The sequence below is a fragment of the Carlito syrichta genome, unplaced genomic scaffold (genome assembly GCF_000164805.1).
Source record: "Carlito syrichta isolate Samal-C Ts95f unplaced genomic scaffold, Tarsius_syrichta-2.0.1 Scaffold309017, whole genome shotgun sequence".
NCBI lineage: Eukaryota > Metazoa > Chordata > Mammalia > Primates > Tarsiidae > Carlito > Carlito syrichta.
Genome location: NW_007253113.1, coordinates 594,105 through 612,069, shown reverse-complemented (window position 1 = coordinate 612,069; position 17,965 = coordinate 594,105). Strand labels below are relative to the sequence as shown.

The following is a 17,965-nucleotide window of genomic DNA, read 5'->3' as shown; positions in this document are numbered from 1 at the left end:
TCTGATTTAAAATTCTATCTTCTGTTAAAATACAGACAAGCCCCAAGGATATTGCAGGTTCGGTTCTAGACTATTGTAATAAAGTGAATACTGCAATAAAATGAGTTATGTGAATTTTTTGGTTTCCCAATGCATATAAAAGTTATGTTTACACTACACTGTAGTCTATTGAGTGCAATAGTATATGTCTAAAAAATGTACATACATTAATTTTTTTAAATCTTATTTCTTTAGAAAATGGTAACAATTATCTGAGTGTTCAGTGAGTTATATCTTTTTGTTGGTCAAGAGTCTCATCTCAATGTTGATGGCTGATGATTGATCAGGGTAGTGGTTGCTGAAGGCTGGAGTGGCTGTGGCAAATTCTGAAAATAAGACAACAATGAAGTTTGCCACATGGATTGACTCTTTCACTAAAGATTTCCTTCTGGCATGCCATGATGTTTGATAGCATTTTACCCATAATAGATCTGCTTTCAAAATTAGAGTCAGTCTTCTCAAGCCCTGCCACTGCTTTAGCCAGTAAGTTTATGTAATATTCTAAATCCTTTGTTGTCATTTTTTAAATTGTTCATATTATCATCATTCAGGAGTAGATTTTACCTCAAGAAACCACTTCTTTTGCTCATCTGTGAGAAGCAACTCCTCATCTATTCAATTATGATTCAAGTTTGAGATCGCAGCAACTCAGTTGCATCTTTAGGCTCCACTTTTAATTCTAATTCTCTTGATATCTCCATCACATCAGCAGAAACTTCCTCCACTAAAGTCTTAAACCCCTCAAAGCCATCCATTAGGGTTGGAATCTTTTTCCAAACTCCTGTTAATGTTGAAATTTTACCTCCTTCCATAAATAACAAAGCTCTTAATGACATCTAGAAGGGTAAATCCTTTCCAGAAGGCTTTCAAATTGCTTTTCCCGATCCATCAGAGGAATCACTGTCTATTGCAGCTATAATCTTATAAAAATATATTTCTTAAATAATGAGACTTAAAATTGCTCCTTGATCCACTGGCTATAGAATAGGTGATGTGTTAGCAGGCATAAGCACAGCATTAATATCTTTGTGCACCTTCATTAGAACTCTTGAGTAACAAGGAACATTTTCAATGAGCAGTCATATTTTGAAAGGAATTTTTTTCTGAACAGCAGTTCTCAATAGTGGGCTTAAAAAATGCATGTGCTGTCATCCAGGCACTGTTCTGTTTATAGAGCACAGTCAGAGTAGACTTAGCATCATTCTTAAGGGCCCTAGAATATGCAGAATGGTAAATGAGCATTAACGTCAGCTTAATGTTACCAGCTACATTAGCCTCTAACAAGAAAGTCAGCCTGTTCTTTGAAGCTTTGAACCCAAACATTGACTTCCCCTCTCTAGCTATGAAAGTCCTAGATGGAATCTTCTTCCAAAAGAAGGCAGCTTTGTCTGCGTTGAAGACCTGTTTTTAGTATAGTCATCTTTTTTTTCTTGAGTTGGAGTCTCACTCTGTCACCCAGACTGGAGTGCTTTGGCACACTCCCGGCCACTTCAGCCTCAACCTGCTGGGCTCCGGCGATCCTTCCACGTCAGCCTTCCAAGTAACCAGAACTACCAGCACCCGTTACCATGCCCAGTTAATTTTTGATTTATTATAGAGACGAGATCTCGCCAAGTTACCCCGGTGGGTCTCAAATCCTCAGGTTCAGGCAATCCACTCGCCTTGGCCTCCCAAAGTACTGGGATTACAGGCTGAGCCACTGAGCCCGGCTTAGTATAGTCAATTTAGTATGTTAATTTAGCTAGATCTTATTAATAACTTGCTGCAGTTTCTACATCAGTGTTTGCTGCTTCACCTTGCAGTGGAGATGGCTTCTTTCCCTAAACCACATGAATGAACTTCTGCTAGGTTTCCTCATCTCTGTAGTTTCCTCATCTCTCTTAGCTTTTATAGAATTCAAAAGAAATAGGGCCTTGCTCTGAATTAGTCTTTGGCTAAAGGGAATGCTGTGATCAGTTTAATCTTTATTCAGACCACTAAAATTTTCTCCATATCAGCAACAAAGTTGTTTCACTTTCTTATCATTCTTGTGTTCACTGGAGTAATACTTTTAATTTTCTTCAAGAATTTTTCCTTTGCATTCATAAATTGGTTAACTGCTCAAATGATTTAAAGTAGAATTAACATATAGTTAACAAACATGATGTTACCTTGAAGTACACAGAATATTTCAATCAATTAAAAGACAATAATGGCATAATTCTGATAAGAAATCCCCAAGGAGACATAAAAAGGGAAGATGGAGTAGCCAAATTTTTTTACTCTGAAAATTAGATATCAAAATGATAGCGTAGTTAAGCGTGGAGAAAAAGTATTGTTACATCAAAAGATGAGTCATTAGAAGTAGCCAACTCTGTCTAATAAAGGATTAAATAAACAAGCATTCTTCAAGATGTTTTCTCCTGTGGGAACAATTGATAAAAGAACTGTTATCTCTTCATCTTGCTGGAAGACTTATTTATAATATATTTTTGGTTTTGAGGTTTTGTTTTGTTTTTTACATACTTATGTATTCTTAGACATATAGAATCCATCAACTGGAAGCTCTGTTTCTTTCACCTCTTTAACCACACTCCCCACTACATTTTTTTAACAGATTAACAAAAAACTCAAAGTCAAAATGAGAAAAATAATGTACTTTTCCAAAGTGGTTTTGTAGATTAATTTTATCAGGCATTATTTTGAGAAGTCTTTTTAAATGGGGAAGTGACCAAAAATTTGCATAATTTTAAGTATTGCAATGTTTGTAATTTGTAAATGTCCTGATGGCATCATCATTTTCTGAAATTGTGTAGTTTGGGGAAAATCAATATTACCCAGAAAAGCCTAGCACTCTATATTTAGTGACAAAAAAAACTGGTGTCCACATGTCACTGATCCTTATAAAATGTACTGTACTGACCCATTGATGATTGACATGAAATGGAAAATATTTTTAAATAGCCACTTTCCTTAGAGGAATAGCACTTATTCAGTCACTTATACCTTGGCATAAATTAATTTATCCCATTCTTCCTTGCAAACATACTCTGAAGACATACAATATAAAGACAGCAAGCTCTGAAAGTAAGAAGTTAAAGATGACACCATGTTGAGCAAAAAACCTATAAGGTCATCTTCTTCATAATTTTACCTAAATCCAGGCCTGGTCCAAATTTCTTTTTAATTAGTTGTTGCTCTTTATCAATCAGGTCCCTGGCTAATAGCTTATATACTTAAAAAGGGCATTCAATACACGCTCAGTCCAACATCATCTATAGACCTTAGTATTCTCTCTACAATGAAAAACTAGTCAAGATTACTTGTATGGGACCAAAGAATTCTGTTGAAGGTAAGAACATCTCCTTAGCCTAATCAGACTCAAAATAGCTGTATACAAAACTACTTTTACCTCCAAAGCGACCCCAAATGGAAGTAGCTATCAAAGATTGTCCCTGTGTGCAAGCCCTAAGGAAGCATTGACTTACACCTCTTCTGAAGGGACCGATCACATACCTTTGTCAGCAACAGCAGCTGCTGTTGACATCTAGGAAGAAATCAAGAAAGGGGAGGACTGAGGGTTGTTTTGTTTGTTTGTTTTGTTTCACTTTGGTTTTGCTCATTTGTTTTGATCTTGCCACAAAAGAAACTTTTAACTGGGAAAATCATGTATGCTAACATTCGAAATAAATGAATGTGATATCTTTCTACGGATTGCAACCATGTACTACTATAGTTATTTTACTTTACATTGCAGGCTTCTATCAAATACAAATATGTGGATCCTGCCAAGAAGTGGATCTTTCTTGCCAGAGATGGAGCAATAAACAAAATGAGTTGATAGATCTATCTCAAAAGCCATATGTGCTGCCTGAGTTTGTTCCCATCCACTCAAGGGAAAGGTTTCCCTCTGAATGCTTCAGAAGGACTCATGAGCAGCTAACAAGGCCTGTGACCATAGAGGTCTGGTAATTCACTACTGATACAGTTCAGTAGTCACAGTTGAGCAAGAATGTTAGCTGACCCATAAGTACAATTATTTTCTTCCCTCACACATGTTCTACCAAGGTCTTCAAAGTCCTATTGGCACCTTTTCTCTAATAAAGGCCACCATAACACATCCAGGCTTTTATTTTCTCCTGTTCTTTTGACTTAGCTATGGGATGAGCATGAGAACAGTCAAAACACACTCTTTGTAACTGGAAAAGCCTCTTCTAGCATCTTCCTTTAATTTCTTTTCATGCTTCTAAATGGCTATGATTAAAACTTTCCCTCTGAGAGGCATCTGGACCACCAGCATCCCCTCGACTCCAACTTTATTTTGGGACATTCTAGTGTGTGCTGCAAAATAATTCAATGATCTTGCTTTTAGTATTCATTAATACCTTTTAAAATAATTATTAGATTCAATTAACAGTCAGGAAGAGATAATAGAATAACTATTCTTACTTAAATTGACTCTTCCCACACCTTCTTCCTTTAGTAATTTCATGGATACCTAATGAAACGTTCAGTTCATCCTCCTCAAGTACAAGTTCGACACTTCATGGTGAGTAAGTAGGGGAAGATTTAGGGGCATGAAGGTAGTGGTCTGATTTATTTGGGCAGAGGTAGAAAAAAAAAGAACCGATAGAAAGACAATCTCATATAGGTATTTAAAAGTACATTTTAGCAGGCCTGGTGACTGATACCTATAATTCCAGCACTTTGGGAAGCCAAGACAGGAGGATTGCATGAGCCCAGGAGTTCAAGACCAGCCCGGGCAACCTAGCAAGACCTCTTCTTTACAAAAAAATCAAAAAAGTTAGCCAGATTTGGTAGCACACGCCTGTAGTCCCAGCTACTCAGAAGGCTGAAGCAGAAGAATTTCCTGAGCACAGAAGTTTGAGGCTGTGGCAAGCAGTGATTATAACTCGGCACTCCAGTCTGGGTGAAAGAATGAGACCTCACTTAAAAAATAAATAAGTACATCTTGACGATGTAAATGGACATGAATGGAACCAAAATTCTTCCCAATCATTTAAAGAAGACAGTCAAAGAATAAGTCTTAGATTTTTTTCTCTATTTTACTGTATTTAGAAAGGAAATTTATACAATTGCATTTTTGGCCAGCTACAGCTATGAAAAATACATTTCAACTTGTATTTTTCCATTGGAAAGTAGAATGATAGCATGGATGTGTCTAGTCTAAAGTTGCAAAATAATTTTTATTTCTCATTAAACACATTGAAGTGGGGAAAATGAGTATTTTGATCCACTGAACTTCAATCCCTGGGAATAGACATAAGATCTCATCTTTCCTTGACCCCAACTATGGCCTTTTCCCATACCACTTAAATTTCTCATGAAGATTCTTTAGCAGATATTGTTTTGTTATTTGAACGTATGCAGCTTCTCTTTTTTTCTTTTAGCCAACAGTAAATTTCACTTCTTTGGTAGTTGTTATATAAGTTCCAGGATCCCAGCCTTGCTATAAATTGATTGTTAGTAAAATTTGCACATAATCTTTTAAGGGCACCTAGGCCATTTAAATTGAGCTCTTTCTAATAGCACATGGAACCCAATCATGGTTTTATATCACTTTGTCAAGTTGAGATAGCTAATTCAGATATCTCTTTTATATCCCTAGACGATGTCTTTACCAGCACAACCAGAGTATTTTCAGAAGTCCCCACAACTGTCAATAGATCTACTAAAAATAATCATGTCCATATCACCGGTGAGTCATTTACTCTATTTTTTAATGTTTGTTCACAATCAATATTTATCAAGTACCTACCATTTGCCAGGTGCTAAGGTATTCTCAGAGTCTAACAGAAGACCAAATTTTAATTGGAGAACAGAAAAGAACTCTTTTAGGTTATACTATTTAAATTAAAATCTGAAAGATGAATAAGAATTAGCCAAGTGAAAAGGAGCAAAAAACATTTAAGGCCTGTGAAAACATAATCTGAGACAAAAATCATTGGAACGAAGAGTAATCCTTAATTCAACTGATAAAATTTTGTCAATGCAAAATGCAATCCTTTGTTTTATTACATAAGAGAGCAAAGGATTCAATAGACTTAGGGCCCTCCCAATACAGGTTATGATTGTATGTTCACAGGCATAATCAACTTCAGGTATAATCAACTAGTGAACTCTCTACCTGGGTACTCAGCCTATTTCATATCAAAGTCCTTACAGTCCTCTCATCACTGGGGCATCATCCTTCACTCATTATGGCAATAAAGCTGCAAACTGAGGCACTACCAACATCTTAAGATGTCGGTGCCTTAAGGAGCTGTCTAGTTTAGATATGGATCAAGAGTGGATTCTGCTTTTCTATTAACACATTCCTGAATGCAGTGGTCCCCTTTTCTACATTTGATTGGAAGGTAATTTGTAAGACTTACGTAAAACCTTTGTTCTTTCACTTTCCTAAAATTTTGGAGGTAGATGTTACATCCCACCATATAATCAGTGTAAATTTTTACTTGAGTGAAACAGAATCTTGTCCACTCCTGAGTTGACCATCTGTGCAATTGTTTATTTTGTGATCAGGCTACTCCAGTGGTTTGAACTACTGTAAACTCTCTAGCCATCTGTATATGGAATGTACCACATGGTTATATATTATAGGACTACAGGGGCTTCCAGGGAACCCTCAGTGTCTACTGTGATAGGGCCGATGTAAAGCGAGCATTAATTAAGAAGGCCTCAAATCCCTGGATGGTCTATGAAAGATAATTTTCAGCACTTCTAACCAATGCTAACATGTTGACATCACGTGGCTGCAGTCTAAACTACGTAAAACACAGGAAAAACTTGGTAGCTAATATTTTTAAACACAATTCTTTGGCCTGTATTTTTTGAGATTTTGCTATATGAAAAGCAGTGCAATCAAAACTGGGCAATAAAAGAAATTAAAAACCTACAAGCAGTTTACCATCTAGTTGAGACAATAAAAAAAAATACAGATAACTTTTTATCTAAATTACCTATGTAATCTAAATAGCTAGAGAGCTATCTATCATGTATAAGACATTTCACTGGAGTGTTGTTAGAAATAACAAAAGTCTGGAAACAATTCAATCATCTAACATTATGAGACCAATTAAATATATTGGTCAATCCATTGAACTATTCAGTCATTTAATAGAATGAGGTAAATCTCCATGCTATGAAAAGTATTCCAAGAATGTTTTTTAAGAAAAAAAGGCCAGACAACCAATTCCTGATCAAAACTCCAGATGTCCATGTCATAAGAGATAAGATAAACAAGTGGGACCTCATCAAATTGAAAAGCTTCTGCAAGGCAAAATAAACCATAAAGAGAGTGGGGAGACAACTCACAGAATGGGAAAAAAATATTTGCCAACTGTATATCTGACAAAGGCCTAACATCCAGGATCTACAAGAAACTCAAACATGCAGGAAGAAAAAAAAAAGGCTCATTTAAATATGGGTGAAAGACATAGACACTTCTCAAAAGAAGCTATACAAGCAGCCAGCAGACACATGAAAAAATGCTCAGCCCCACCAATCATCTGAGAAATGCAAATCAAAACCACTTCTCAGTAAGAATGACCATCATTAATAAAATAAGAAACAACAGATCCTGGAGAAGATGTGGAGAAAAGGGGCCGCTTCTGCACTGTTGGTGGGAGTGTAAATTAGTTCAACCTCTATGGAAAACAGTGTGGTAGAACTAGAAATTGACCTTCCTATGACCCAGCAATCCCCCTCTTGGGAGGATACCCAGAGGAACTCAAATCATTCGACAAAAAAGGTACCTGTGCACACATGTTTATTGCAGCACAGTTCACAATAGCATAAACATGGAAACAACCATGTTGCCCATCAAAATTGGACTGGATAAAAAAGATGTTGTACATATACATGATGGAATATTATGCAGCCATAAAGGAGGACAAAATTATGGACTTTACAGACACTTGGATGGATTTGGAGTTTATCACACTCAGTGACCTACCACAGAAACAAAAAACTAAGTGCCACATGTTCTCACTCATAGGTTGACCCTGAACACCTATCATAATACTGCAAAAAAGAGATTGACCGTAGTGGGACACTCCTGGGGGGGAGGAGGCACATAACATCAAGAAGGGTGCTTGATCCTAATTCAGCGAGTCCAATGGGAGGCCCAAAACTTCACCTATACCTAAACCACTTATGTACCCAATCCTGATTTATACCCTACAACTTTCAAAAAAATGAAAATTTCAAAAAAAGAAAAAGAGGCCAGAGACAGAATAATGTGTATAGTATGCTCCCATTTGTAATAAAAAGGATATATATTCATTATGTATATATATCGTGTATACATAAATTTGTGAGGGTATATATATATATATATATATATATATATATATATATATACTATACATATACATACACACACACTTATATAAGAATAAAGAAATTCTGGTAGGATACATCACTATCAAAGGTTAGTCAGGCGGTGTGGCTCATGCCTGTAATCCCAGCACTTTGAGAGGCAGACATGAGAGAATCACTTGAGCCCAAGAATTTGACACCAACCTGAGCAATTTAGAGAGACCTCATCCCTACAAATAAAATAAAATAAAATAAAATAATTAGCCTAGTATGTGGCACGTGCCTGTGGTCCTAGCTATTCAGGAGGCTGAGGTGGGAGGATCACTTGAGCCCAGGAGTTCAAGGCTTCGGTGAACCCTGATTCTGCGAATTCCCTCCAGTCTGAGTGACAGAGTGAGACTCTGACTCAAAAAGAAAAAAATTATTGCCTCTTGAATAACAAAGCATAGACATGTTCCTGTAGTATGATCATAGGCAATAAGCATAGTATTGGCCTTTGGAGAAAATAAGTTTCAAGTAGGAGAAATAGTTCAATTGATCCTGTTTTCCAAATACCAAAGTGTCGGATTATAGTTTATCTCTCTTTATGCCCTTTTCAGGTATTGTGGTTAATAAACACAAAGATGGAACATCCTGGCCAGTGATTGTAGCAGCCTTACTCTTTTTCTGTGTGGTATTGTTTAGTCTTGGGGTGAGAAAATGGTGTCAATACCAAAAAGAAATGTGAGTATTATACTAAGATATGTAGGAACGGATCAATTTTTCATTATCAGATATTTATCAGTACAACCTATTATTACTACACAGAATTCCTTTCATATTTTAATGGGGATATAAGGTTCACAGAAGCTCAGAGAGGCTATATAGCTTTCCCAGCATCACACAGTCAGAATTCAATGCACAACTGCTGACTTGGTATCTCTCTCTGCATTGGCTTGGTCAGGCTATAATACTCATCAGGTGAAGCAAGTCTGTGGGCATAAAATGAAAACTGAGCCTCACCTCACCTCAAAACTGAAACTGATTTTTCTTTTAATCTTCATTATTTTTTCATTTTCATGCATCTTTGAACTGCCTGGACTCAGCTGGGCCTAGATGCTCAAGTGTGAAATTGAGTGAGAAAGGTAATTTTGAGAGATTTCCAGCTGCTTTTTATCATAGTCGATGCTTACTACCCTTTTCCTTTTTCTGCAAGCAGAAAAGAAAGTAAGCACTGTGTTACCCCTTTTATATCTTACTGAAATATTTTTCAAAATTCTTCAATGAGCAGTCTGAAATGGTATGTAAGTTTAAGTCTCACTTTTCTGGCTTGCCATTTTGGGTCAGTCTGAATTAGGCCATACTTGGAGGAGACCCCAATACACAGAGCTGATTTTCCACATGTCTTCTATTAATACTATTAAGATGACATTGACCATTGTGCCAAATGCTCTCCTGCTTTTGATAGAGTAGTCTTGAAGACTCTATAGCTGCATGCAGGGAGTGTTTCTTGGCGAATAAGACACTAAATCAGTGGTTAGAAATCTAGGTTCATCTCAGCCACCAAATGACCTTGAGAAATTTATAATTTCTCTGAAAGAACCAAAGTGCAATGTTCTCAGAACTGTATCCACCTTTTGATATATGTTGTCTCCATAAAGCATCAGAAAATTGGGTAATAGGAATTGGAGATCTTTATAAGAAAATAAGCAAATGAGAACCTGGAAATCTGAATTGATTTTTTAATTGTTCTGTATTCAAAAGTCTGTGTTATATCGAAATGGAGGTGTTTGAGTTATAGACATAAAGATGTTCACTGATATATTTCTGTTTTTTTATATTAAGCTAGATGGAAAATTCATATAGCTAAATCCCATACTAACTTGACTCCTTTATGCAATTTAGACAAAGAGATGAGTTTTACTAACATAAAATAGTGCTTTATACAAAGATGACGTTAAGAATGTTCACTGATTTAAACAAAAGGGATTAGGCATTATCCAGCTAGTTCTCAGAGATTGAGAAAGTTTTATTTCCCACCTCTACCATATCTCCACAGTACACAATGAGTGAAGGCTGGGGGTAGGATGAGCCAAGGGGCTATTTGAAAAGCTCCCTCTTAAGTCTCAGAATTTTAAGATTTTTATCTCTAGAGGAATGTTTTAACTCACATAGGAGAAACACTTCTTTTATTAAGAAGCAGTTGCCAGGGAAAGTATCGGTTCTAGTTAAAAGACTTGCATTTCTGGTCTGGTTCTCTTGAGCAAATTGTTTAAATCTCAGTTTTATCAGTAGAAGGGTGACAATAATATTCAATTCCTAGATACAAAATAATGTTATGATAAATGTGCTTTGTAAACTATAAAATACCATATAGATATTAATTAATGGTATGATCATGATACTCAAATGACTGATAGAATTGACAAGTGCATGGTTAAGCCAGCAAAATTTCTGAAAGAACTAGGAGGGTATGTCTCTATCTTATGAGTCTCTTCTCCTTAAAAAAAAAAGAAAAGGTACGTGTGGGGGTGTATGTGTATCTTCCTCACAATCTTGGCATTGAAAAAACAATGTTTTGTTCTTAGCATGGAGAGACCCCCACCTTTCAAGCCACCACCACCTCCCATCAAGTACACTTGCATTCAGGAGTCCAGTGGAAGTGATCTACCTTGTCATGAGATGGAGACACTCTAGTCCTATGAGACTTTGTCATACAGAAAATTCTGCTGGAATCCTATTGGGAAGGTAGAACTTGTGCTTTATTAATATAATCTTCCTTCAGCCAATCCTCTGCAGCAGCTAAAACAGATGTCAGAAGTGAATGACCTGTTTTCCCAGCAACTCACCCTCTTTCATCTGTAAATGGCTGAAATTTAAACAAGAGTAAGAGAATATGTCATGCTCACACCCAATGCAATCTGTAGGGGTTTTCTTGCTTATGTAAGAGGTACGCATTAGGCTGCTGAAATTAAAAAAAATACTTACAGTGCTTGCATTTTTTCATTTTAATTATCTGACAGAGGGACAACAATGTTTTCAAGTGCATGCCAATACTAGATCCTCTGCTTTTGAACATCTGCCAACATTCTAGACTGTTTGCCAAAATTATGATAATTCCAGAGCTTTGTTGCTTTCAGCAATGTAAAATCTAAGAAGAAAGCGTGAAAGTTCTTGCAAAAGTGACAAATAATGGGGAAGTACAGCTAGTGCTCATATTGAAATTCTGTTGTTTATTTTCACTGAAGGAAAACAGAATCCCTTGCACAAGAACCACATTTCTAATCTTTCTTCTCCATCCTCCCATCATGTTCAGCCCAGGCTTCTGCTACATGGACCAGAATGAGAAGGGATCAAAGAGATAACTAGCCAACAACCAAGTAGCCTAGTTGATATAAGACTTCACTAGCCTCTAAAATTATATGAGCTAAGAGCGGTTTCATTCTCAGCTTTGCATGTATGTGTCTATGTGTGTGTGTGTGTGTGTGTGTGTGTGTGTGTGTATGTGTGTGTGTGTGTGTGTGTTTGTGTATACGCATGCACGCATGCATCAAACTAGTACTAAACTGTTATGTAAGTAAACAGGCGGCCTAAACCCAATCTAACCCATCTAATTCCTATTATTCTCTTTTTCATCTGGTAACTTTTGTGTTTATCCAACCTGCCTATTTTTATCTGTTTTGAAACAGATAAAGTGCCTTAAATCAGACCCGCACTGATTAATTAACCCTGCTCCTACCAATCTTATACAAAAGAGTTCAAGCAGACTGTATAGGTGACAGAGAAGAAATCTAGTCAACCGGACATGTTCTGTGTTCAACAACAGTGTGCAAGTGAATAAATTACTGATCCTCCTTGTCCTAAAGCTTCTCACACTCCCTGCTGCAGGAGGGAAGAACAGATGTTGTTGACAGATACAATGATAGGCAAATTCTGTGTGGACTTTAGTCCCAAAAGGAAACTTTCATTCATTTGCAGTATACTTATCCCTGACTGCATATGAAAATAACTTGGAGAGTTTGTCTTTTTTGAATACTATGACTGTCCCACTCTAGTTTAATTAAATCAGGATCTCTAAGGAGTGAGGCACAGGCATCAGCACTTGAGATGATTCACATGTTCAGCAAGGGTTGAGAACTATGGAACCAGTGGAAGTTCCTTCTCATTGATCAGAATCTTGCGTAGGTGCTTAATTCTTACATGGCCAGCCTCGAAGATGACCCCAGTGGTTGCTTCCTACTATTATACCCCTATCAGTCTCCTTCAACACTGAATACAGATTATTTGTGTAACCCGGAGCCAGGATTAGGGTGAGGCATCTAGGATTAAAAATTTAAGGAAATATTCACAGGATCATGCACTTGCACGATCTTGAGAGTGAGTGCCAGACCCATCCCTGGTATACCAATAAAATACTGCAGAAATAACCAAGACTAGGTCATAAAATACATTGGATCTTCTCACGCCACCCCCCGACTCCCCCCCCAACTCCCCAAACGCCCGGCTATTGAGAAGCCCACCTGTCAAGGAACGGAGGCTTCCTGCTACCAAGTATCAGCTTGCCAGTCATGGAAGTGAGACATCTTGGAAGCAGATCCTCCAACCCCCAGTCAAGTCTTCAGATAATTGCAACCTCAGCTGATTTTTGGATTGGGACCTCACAAAAGCCAGAACCCATCTGCCTAAGCCTCTTCTAAATTTCTGACTCACAAACACTATGAGATAATATGTGTTTATTGTTGAACACCACTAACACTGGGTATAATTTTTTACATAGCAATAGATAGTTAATATAGTTCAATAAATGGAAAAATAAACTGATCATCTGCCTTAATTATCCTTAGTTCCTCATTAGTTCTCAAGAAACAGTCACAAATATGACTATTTTTCATGTGTATAGTTATTTTTATTTAATATAATTTAATCAGTAATTTGTGTACAAAGCATTGTGGTTTTATTTTACAATTTCATTAGGAGACATGAATACAAGCAGAAGTTTGGGGGTATAAAGTGGCAGAATGAGAGATGTTTAGATTGTTTCAGTAAAAGGAGAGACAGTTTTATAATAAGTCCATGTAGTTTTTCAATCTATCACATAACAGGTGTCTCATCGTGTTTTTATATTAGCTCTTCTTTGAAGTATACTCTTTTAGTCTTGTAATTAAGCTCTGGTCAACATTTGCAAATTTATTTACCACTTGAATAGAATGAACAGTTGGTTATCCATGGAAGGATGCTCACTCAGTGGTTCAAAGGAACTTTACATAAGCCTGAGAATTAGAGGGGGTCCAGATGCTTTTTTAGGAAGTGCTGTGAGTTCGGCATTCCTCATATGATTGAAATGACCGTTTAACCTACATCTTAAATTGCATGCAAACAAACTCATAGAGCCCATCTCAATTAGCAACTACTTTCTGTAGAAGTAAACGCAGTTCTGTCCCATATGGCATGTAACAATACTAGGCACTAATCCCTAAGGCTTCTGCATGTCTTTATCACCACCTTCTTTTTCACTGAGAAGATGCCATACATAAGCATTTTTATCACTCATTTCCAAAGCACTATGTGTTAGATAACATTGTTATTCCAAAATATTTCCTCATCCACTTGCATCATGTGCATACCTCAGCTTCAGGTTTGGCCACATGACTTGTTTGGGGAAATGGAATATCATGGGCATGACTAATTCAGGGCTTGCAACTCTCTGTTTGATTGGACTCTTGTTCTCTACTATTGCCATGAGAGCATTTTCAAGCTACCCAATGAACATATATATACACACACCCTATGAACATATATATGTGTGTGTGTGTGTGTGTGTGTGTGTGTGTGTGTGTGTGTATAACTTTGGAATTATTCTTAAACCCTGTCCAATGCAGCATCTGGAATGGGTCTTGATATTAGTTGAGTGCAGATAATATTGGAATGAAAATAATAGAATCTAAATTTTTCTCCCTGGACAGCATCTTTGTACCCTTCAATCTCTGTTACATTCTTGCCTGTTCCGCTCATTCAGATTCCTCATGTTTGCTCAAAGGCTCTGTCGGATTGTTATTATGGGGAGGAACTCTGAGAGGAATAAAAAGGAAGAGCAGCAAACCCTCAGTCACAACATCAAGAAAGAATATGGGTGGGACCACATCCAGCTCCCCTAGGTAAACGCCAGGAACTTGTGCACATTTGCCCTGGGTTTTGTCAGACTATTCCCTATTTACTGTTCAAAAAAGACATACCATCAAATAAAACACTACAATATTGGGCTATCCTGCTATCACGAAGGTAAGGTGGAAGGGAAAGAACAACAGTTACATGAATTCTGAAGGAAAATTTAATAGTGAACCTGAGAACCACAGACAAAAGTTAACTTCTCTTTTCTGCACTTTCTCTCTTCAGAACATAAATATCTTTTAATGATAAATGGGAAAATGAACAGGGACAGGAGAATTCCATTTATGGTAGAATCATTTCTGCATCATTAGTTTGGGATAAGCCTAATTCCACTCTTATAGATAATTGGGGTGTATTGGATTTTTCTCAAATATAAAGCTGTTGCACTGATTCAAAGGGACATACTTTGATGACTAATAGATCTGAATCTAACATAATTATAAATGAGAATTGATTTTAATTTGTGGCTAGTTAATAGAAAAGTATGACAAGAACTGTTTCTGAATATCTCTTTTGGATGGCCACTTTAAGATTTGTAGATTTCACATTAAAGAAATTGACATAAAAAAAAATATATATGTATGTATAAGAACTAGTCCTTGCCTTCAATGAATATAAAATTTAATGGGAGAGAAAGACATTTAAACAAATAAATATAGTCCTGTGTGATTGATATTGACATATATACACATACATGTATAAATAAAATTATATATATGTTATATTATATATATAAATAAAAGTATGCACAAAAAAGAGAAAGAATTGAGGGTATATCAGGGACAAAATGTGTGAAATATTTTTCAAGGGCTTCAGAGAAGAGGCTGTCAGTAAAGACAAGAGCACTACAGTAGAGATGCTGGAATCTGAGACATAGTGATGGGAATGGAAAAGTACCTAAGGATTATACTAGAAATGCAAGAGGATTTGATAGAAAATTGTTTAATATAATTCATCATATAAATAGGGCTAAGGAGGAAAATCTCCATAGCTACACAAAAGACCTTTGTCAGAATTCCACATCCATTCCTAATAAAAACTCTCAGGAAAATGCAATATTTCCTTAAATATGAACATACAGCTATATTTATATATAAATACATATATTTATATTATTGCTATAGTATATAGATACTATAACTATATAGTTATATAGGTACACTACATACAAGATCTGATCATTAAGTTTGCAAAATTATTCTAGAAAAAGTGCTACATAACTCATTGCCAAATATCACTGTGGTCACCTTCAAAGTACTCGACGTGGGAAGTTAGGGAAGCTATGCACTGATACTAGTGCCTAGTCCATCCATCAAAGCAATTTTGGAACTCTTTCTGGAATGGCCATCAGAGCTGTCATCATATTACCCTTGAAGTCCTGAACGTCATCAAAATGTCTTCCTTTCAATATTTCCTTTGTCTTCAGGTAAAGAAAAAAGTCACTCAGGGCCAGATCAGGTGAGTAGGTAGGATTTCCAATACAGTTATTTGTTTACTGACTATTATCAACAAATTGACAATTTGTCAATTGTGATGTATTGTTGTGATGCAAGAGCTCCTTCAGGACCATTTTTGCACATACCTTTCTTATGCCAAAATTTTCAGTTAAGATTTTCCTGTTCCTCTATCACGTTTTTTTGTTTGTTTGTTTTGTTTTTTTGAGTTGCAGTCTTACTCCACTGCCTAGGCTGGAGTGCAGTGGCACACTCACAGCCACCCCAGCATTGACCTGCTGGGCTCCTGTGATCCTTCCACCTCAGCCTTCCAAGTAGCTGGAACAACAGGCGCGCGTTACCGTGATCACCTAATTTTTTATTTACTCTAGAGACGAGGTCTCACCAGGTTGCCTGGGCTGGTCTCGAACCTGCAGGCTCAGGCAATCCACTCGCCTCGGCTCCCAAAGTGCTGGGATTACAGGCTGAGCCACCAAGCCTGGCCTCCATCGATGTTTATTTGATCTGCTGTGCTTCTCACAGTCAGCTGATGATTTTTGACGCAAAAGTCAATTAATTTTTGCAATGTTTCCATCAGTTCTGCTCGTTACTGGCCATCCTGACCTCTTCATCACTGACACTTTCTTTCCCTTCAGAAAAACATTTAATCTATTTGTACACTGCTGTTGTCTTCATGCCATTATCCCCATACATTTGGACTAACATGTCCCTGATGTCACTTTCACTCTTGCAAAGTTTAACAAGAAGTTTAATGTCTGTTCATTGCTCTAATTCAAGCTCCGACATTCTTACGACAGTACACAAAAACATGCAACAATAATGAACACTATTCAGCAAGACACTGCCACATGTCAACATGTACACAGCTGTAACACACTGATATACCAAGGTTATGAAAACTTACTGAGTCGTTTGTATAGTGCTGCCAACTTAAACACACAGTGGCAAGTTAAAGAACTTGTCAGACCTCATATGTACATACATATGTAACTATGAATAGCTATTGTTATATGTGTATACTATAGAGTACATACTATAACATATGTATACATATATACACTATAACTACAACTATAACTCTACAATATGTAAATCCAGATGCAATGAAAGAAAAGGGATAAATTTGACTACATAAAAATTGAAGCAATTTGCATGGAGAAAAAGCAAAGTCAATAAAAGAGAAGTGATAAAGTAGGCGAAAATATTTACAACATAAATCGCAGACAAAGGGTTAATATACCTAACTGATAAAGAACTTACAAATATTGAGGATAAAAAGCTGAAAAATTCTACAGAAAAAAATGTGCCAAAGATATAAACCAATGGTTCACAAAAATGATATGAAAATTACTCTTAAGCACTTGGGAAAAAATTGGAATCTATCCATAATAAAATACATGCACATTAAAAATTTACTGAGATATCATTTCTTCTTTAATTGTCAAGAATTCCAAAAGTTTGACAAAGTCTTTATTATCAAAACATGCACGTTCAAATATTGCTGAAGGAAGTGTAAAATGCTGCCTCCATTATGGAGAGGAATTTGACAATATCTAACAAAACTACATATTAACTTATTCCCTGACTTAGTAATTCCTCTTCAAAAATTTACTCTGAAGTTCTTCTTCCAACAATATCAAACTATATATACACAAGGTTATTCTTAGCATCATTATTTATGTTTGCAAAGTACTAGAAACTATCTAAATGTACAAATATAAGCAGTTGGTTGAATAAACTATGGTAAATACACAAAATAGAGTAATAAACACCCTTAAAGGCAAGAAAGAAGAAAATCTCTGTCAGATGATATGAAATGATTTCCAGAAAATATTGTGAAAAAGGCAAAGTGCAAAGTGCTTACAATATGGTACCTTAGTGTAAGAAATAAAGAAAATTGTTTTAAAAATTAATGTATGTATTTACTTATTTTTACAAAAAGAAACAAAGAAACATCAAGAAACAGTGGAGCTGGTTATTTTTAAGGGGTGGAGATGGAACAGGGT

At 36.4% G+C, this 17,965-nt stretch overlaps 1 protein-coding gene across 2 annotated transcripts in view; it reads left to right on the top strand.

The window, feature by feature from the left end:
• CD96 (CD96 molecule) overlaps positions 1 to 11,034 on the top strand; it is an 88,022-nt gene extending 76,988 nt beyond the window's left edge. For both annotated transcript variants that reach the window (XM_008066593.1, XM_008066592.1), the window contains exons 12-15: positions 4,502 to 4,567; positions 5,648 to 5,737; positions 8,958 to 9,081; positions 10,926 to 11,034. In XM_008066593.1, coding sequence (XP_008064784.1) covers positions 4,502 to 4,567; positions 5,648 to 5,737; positions 8,958 to 9,081; positions 10,926 to 11,034 — 389 coding nt within the window. The remainder of the gene's footprint in view (positions 1 to 4,501; positions 4,568 to 5,647; positions 5,738 to 8,957; positions 9,082 to 10,925) is intronic.
• Positions 11,035 to 17,965: the final 6,931 nt, after the last annotated feature.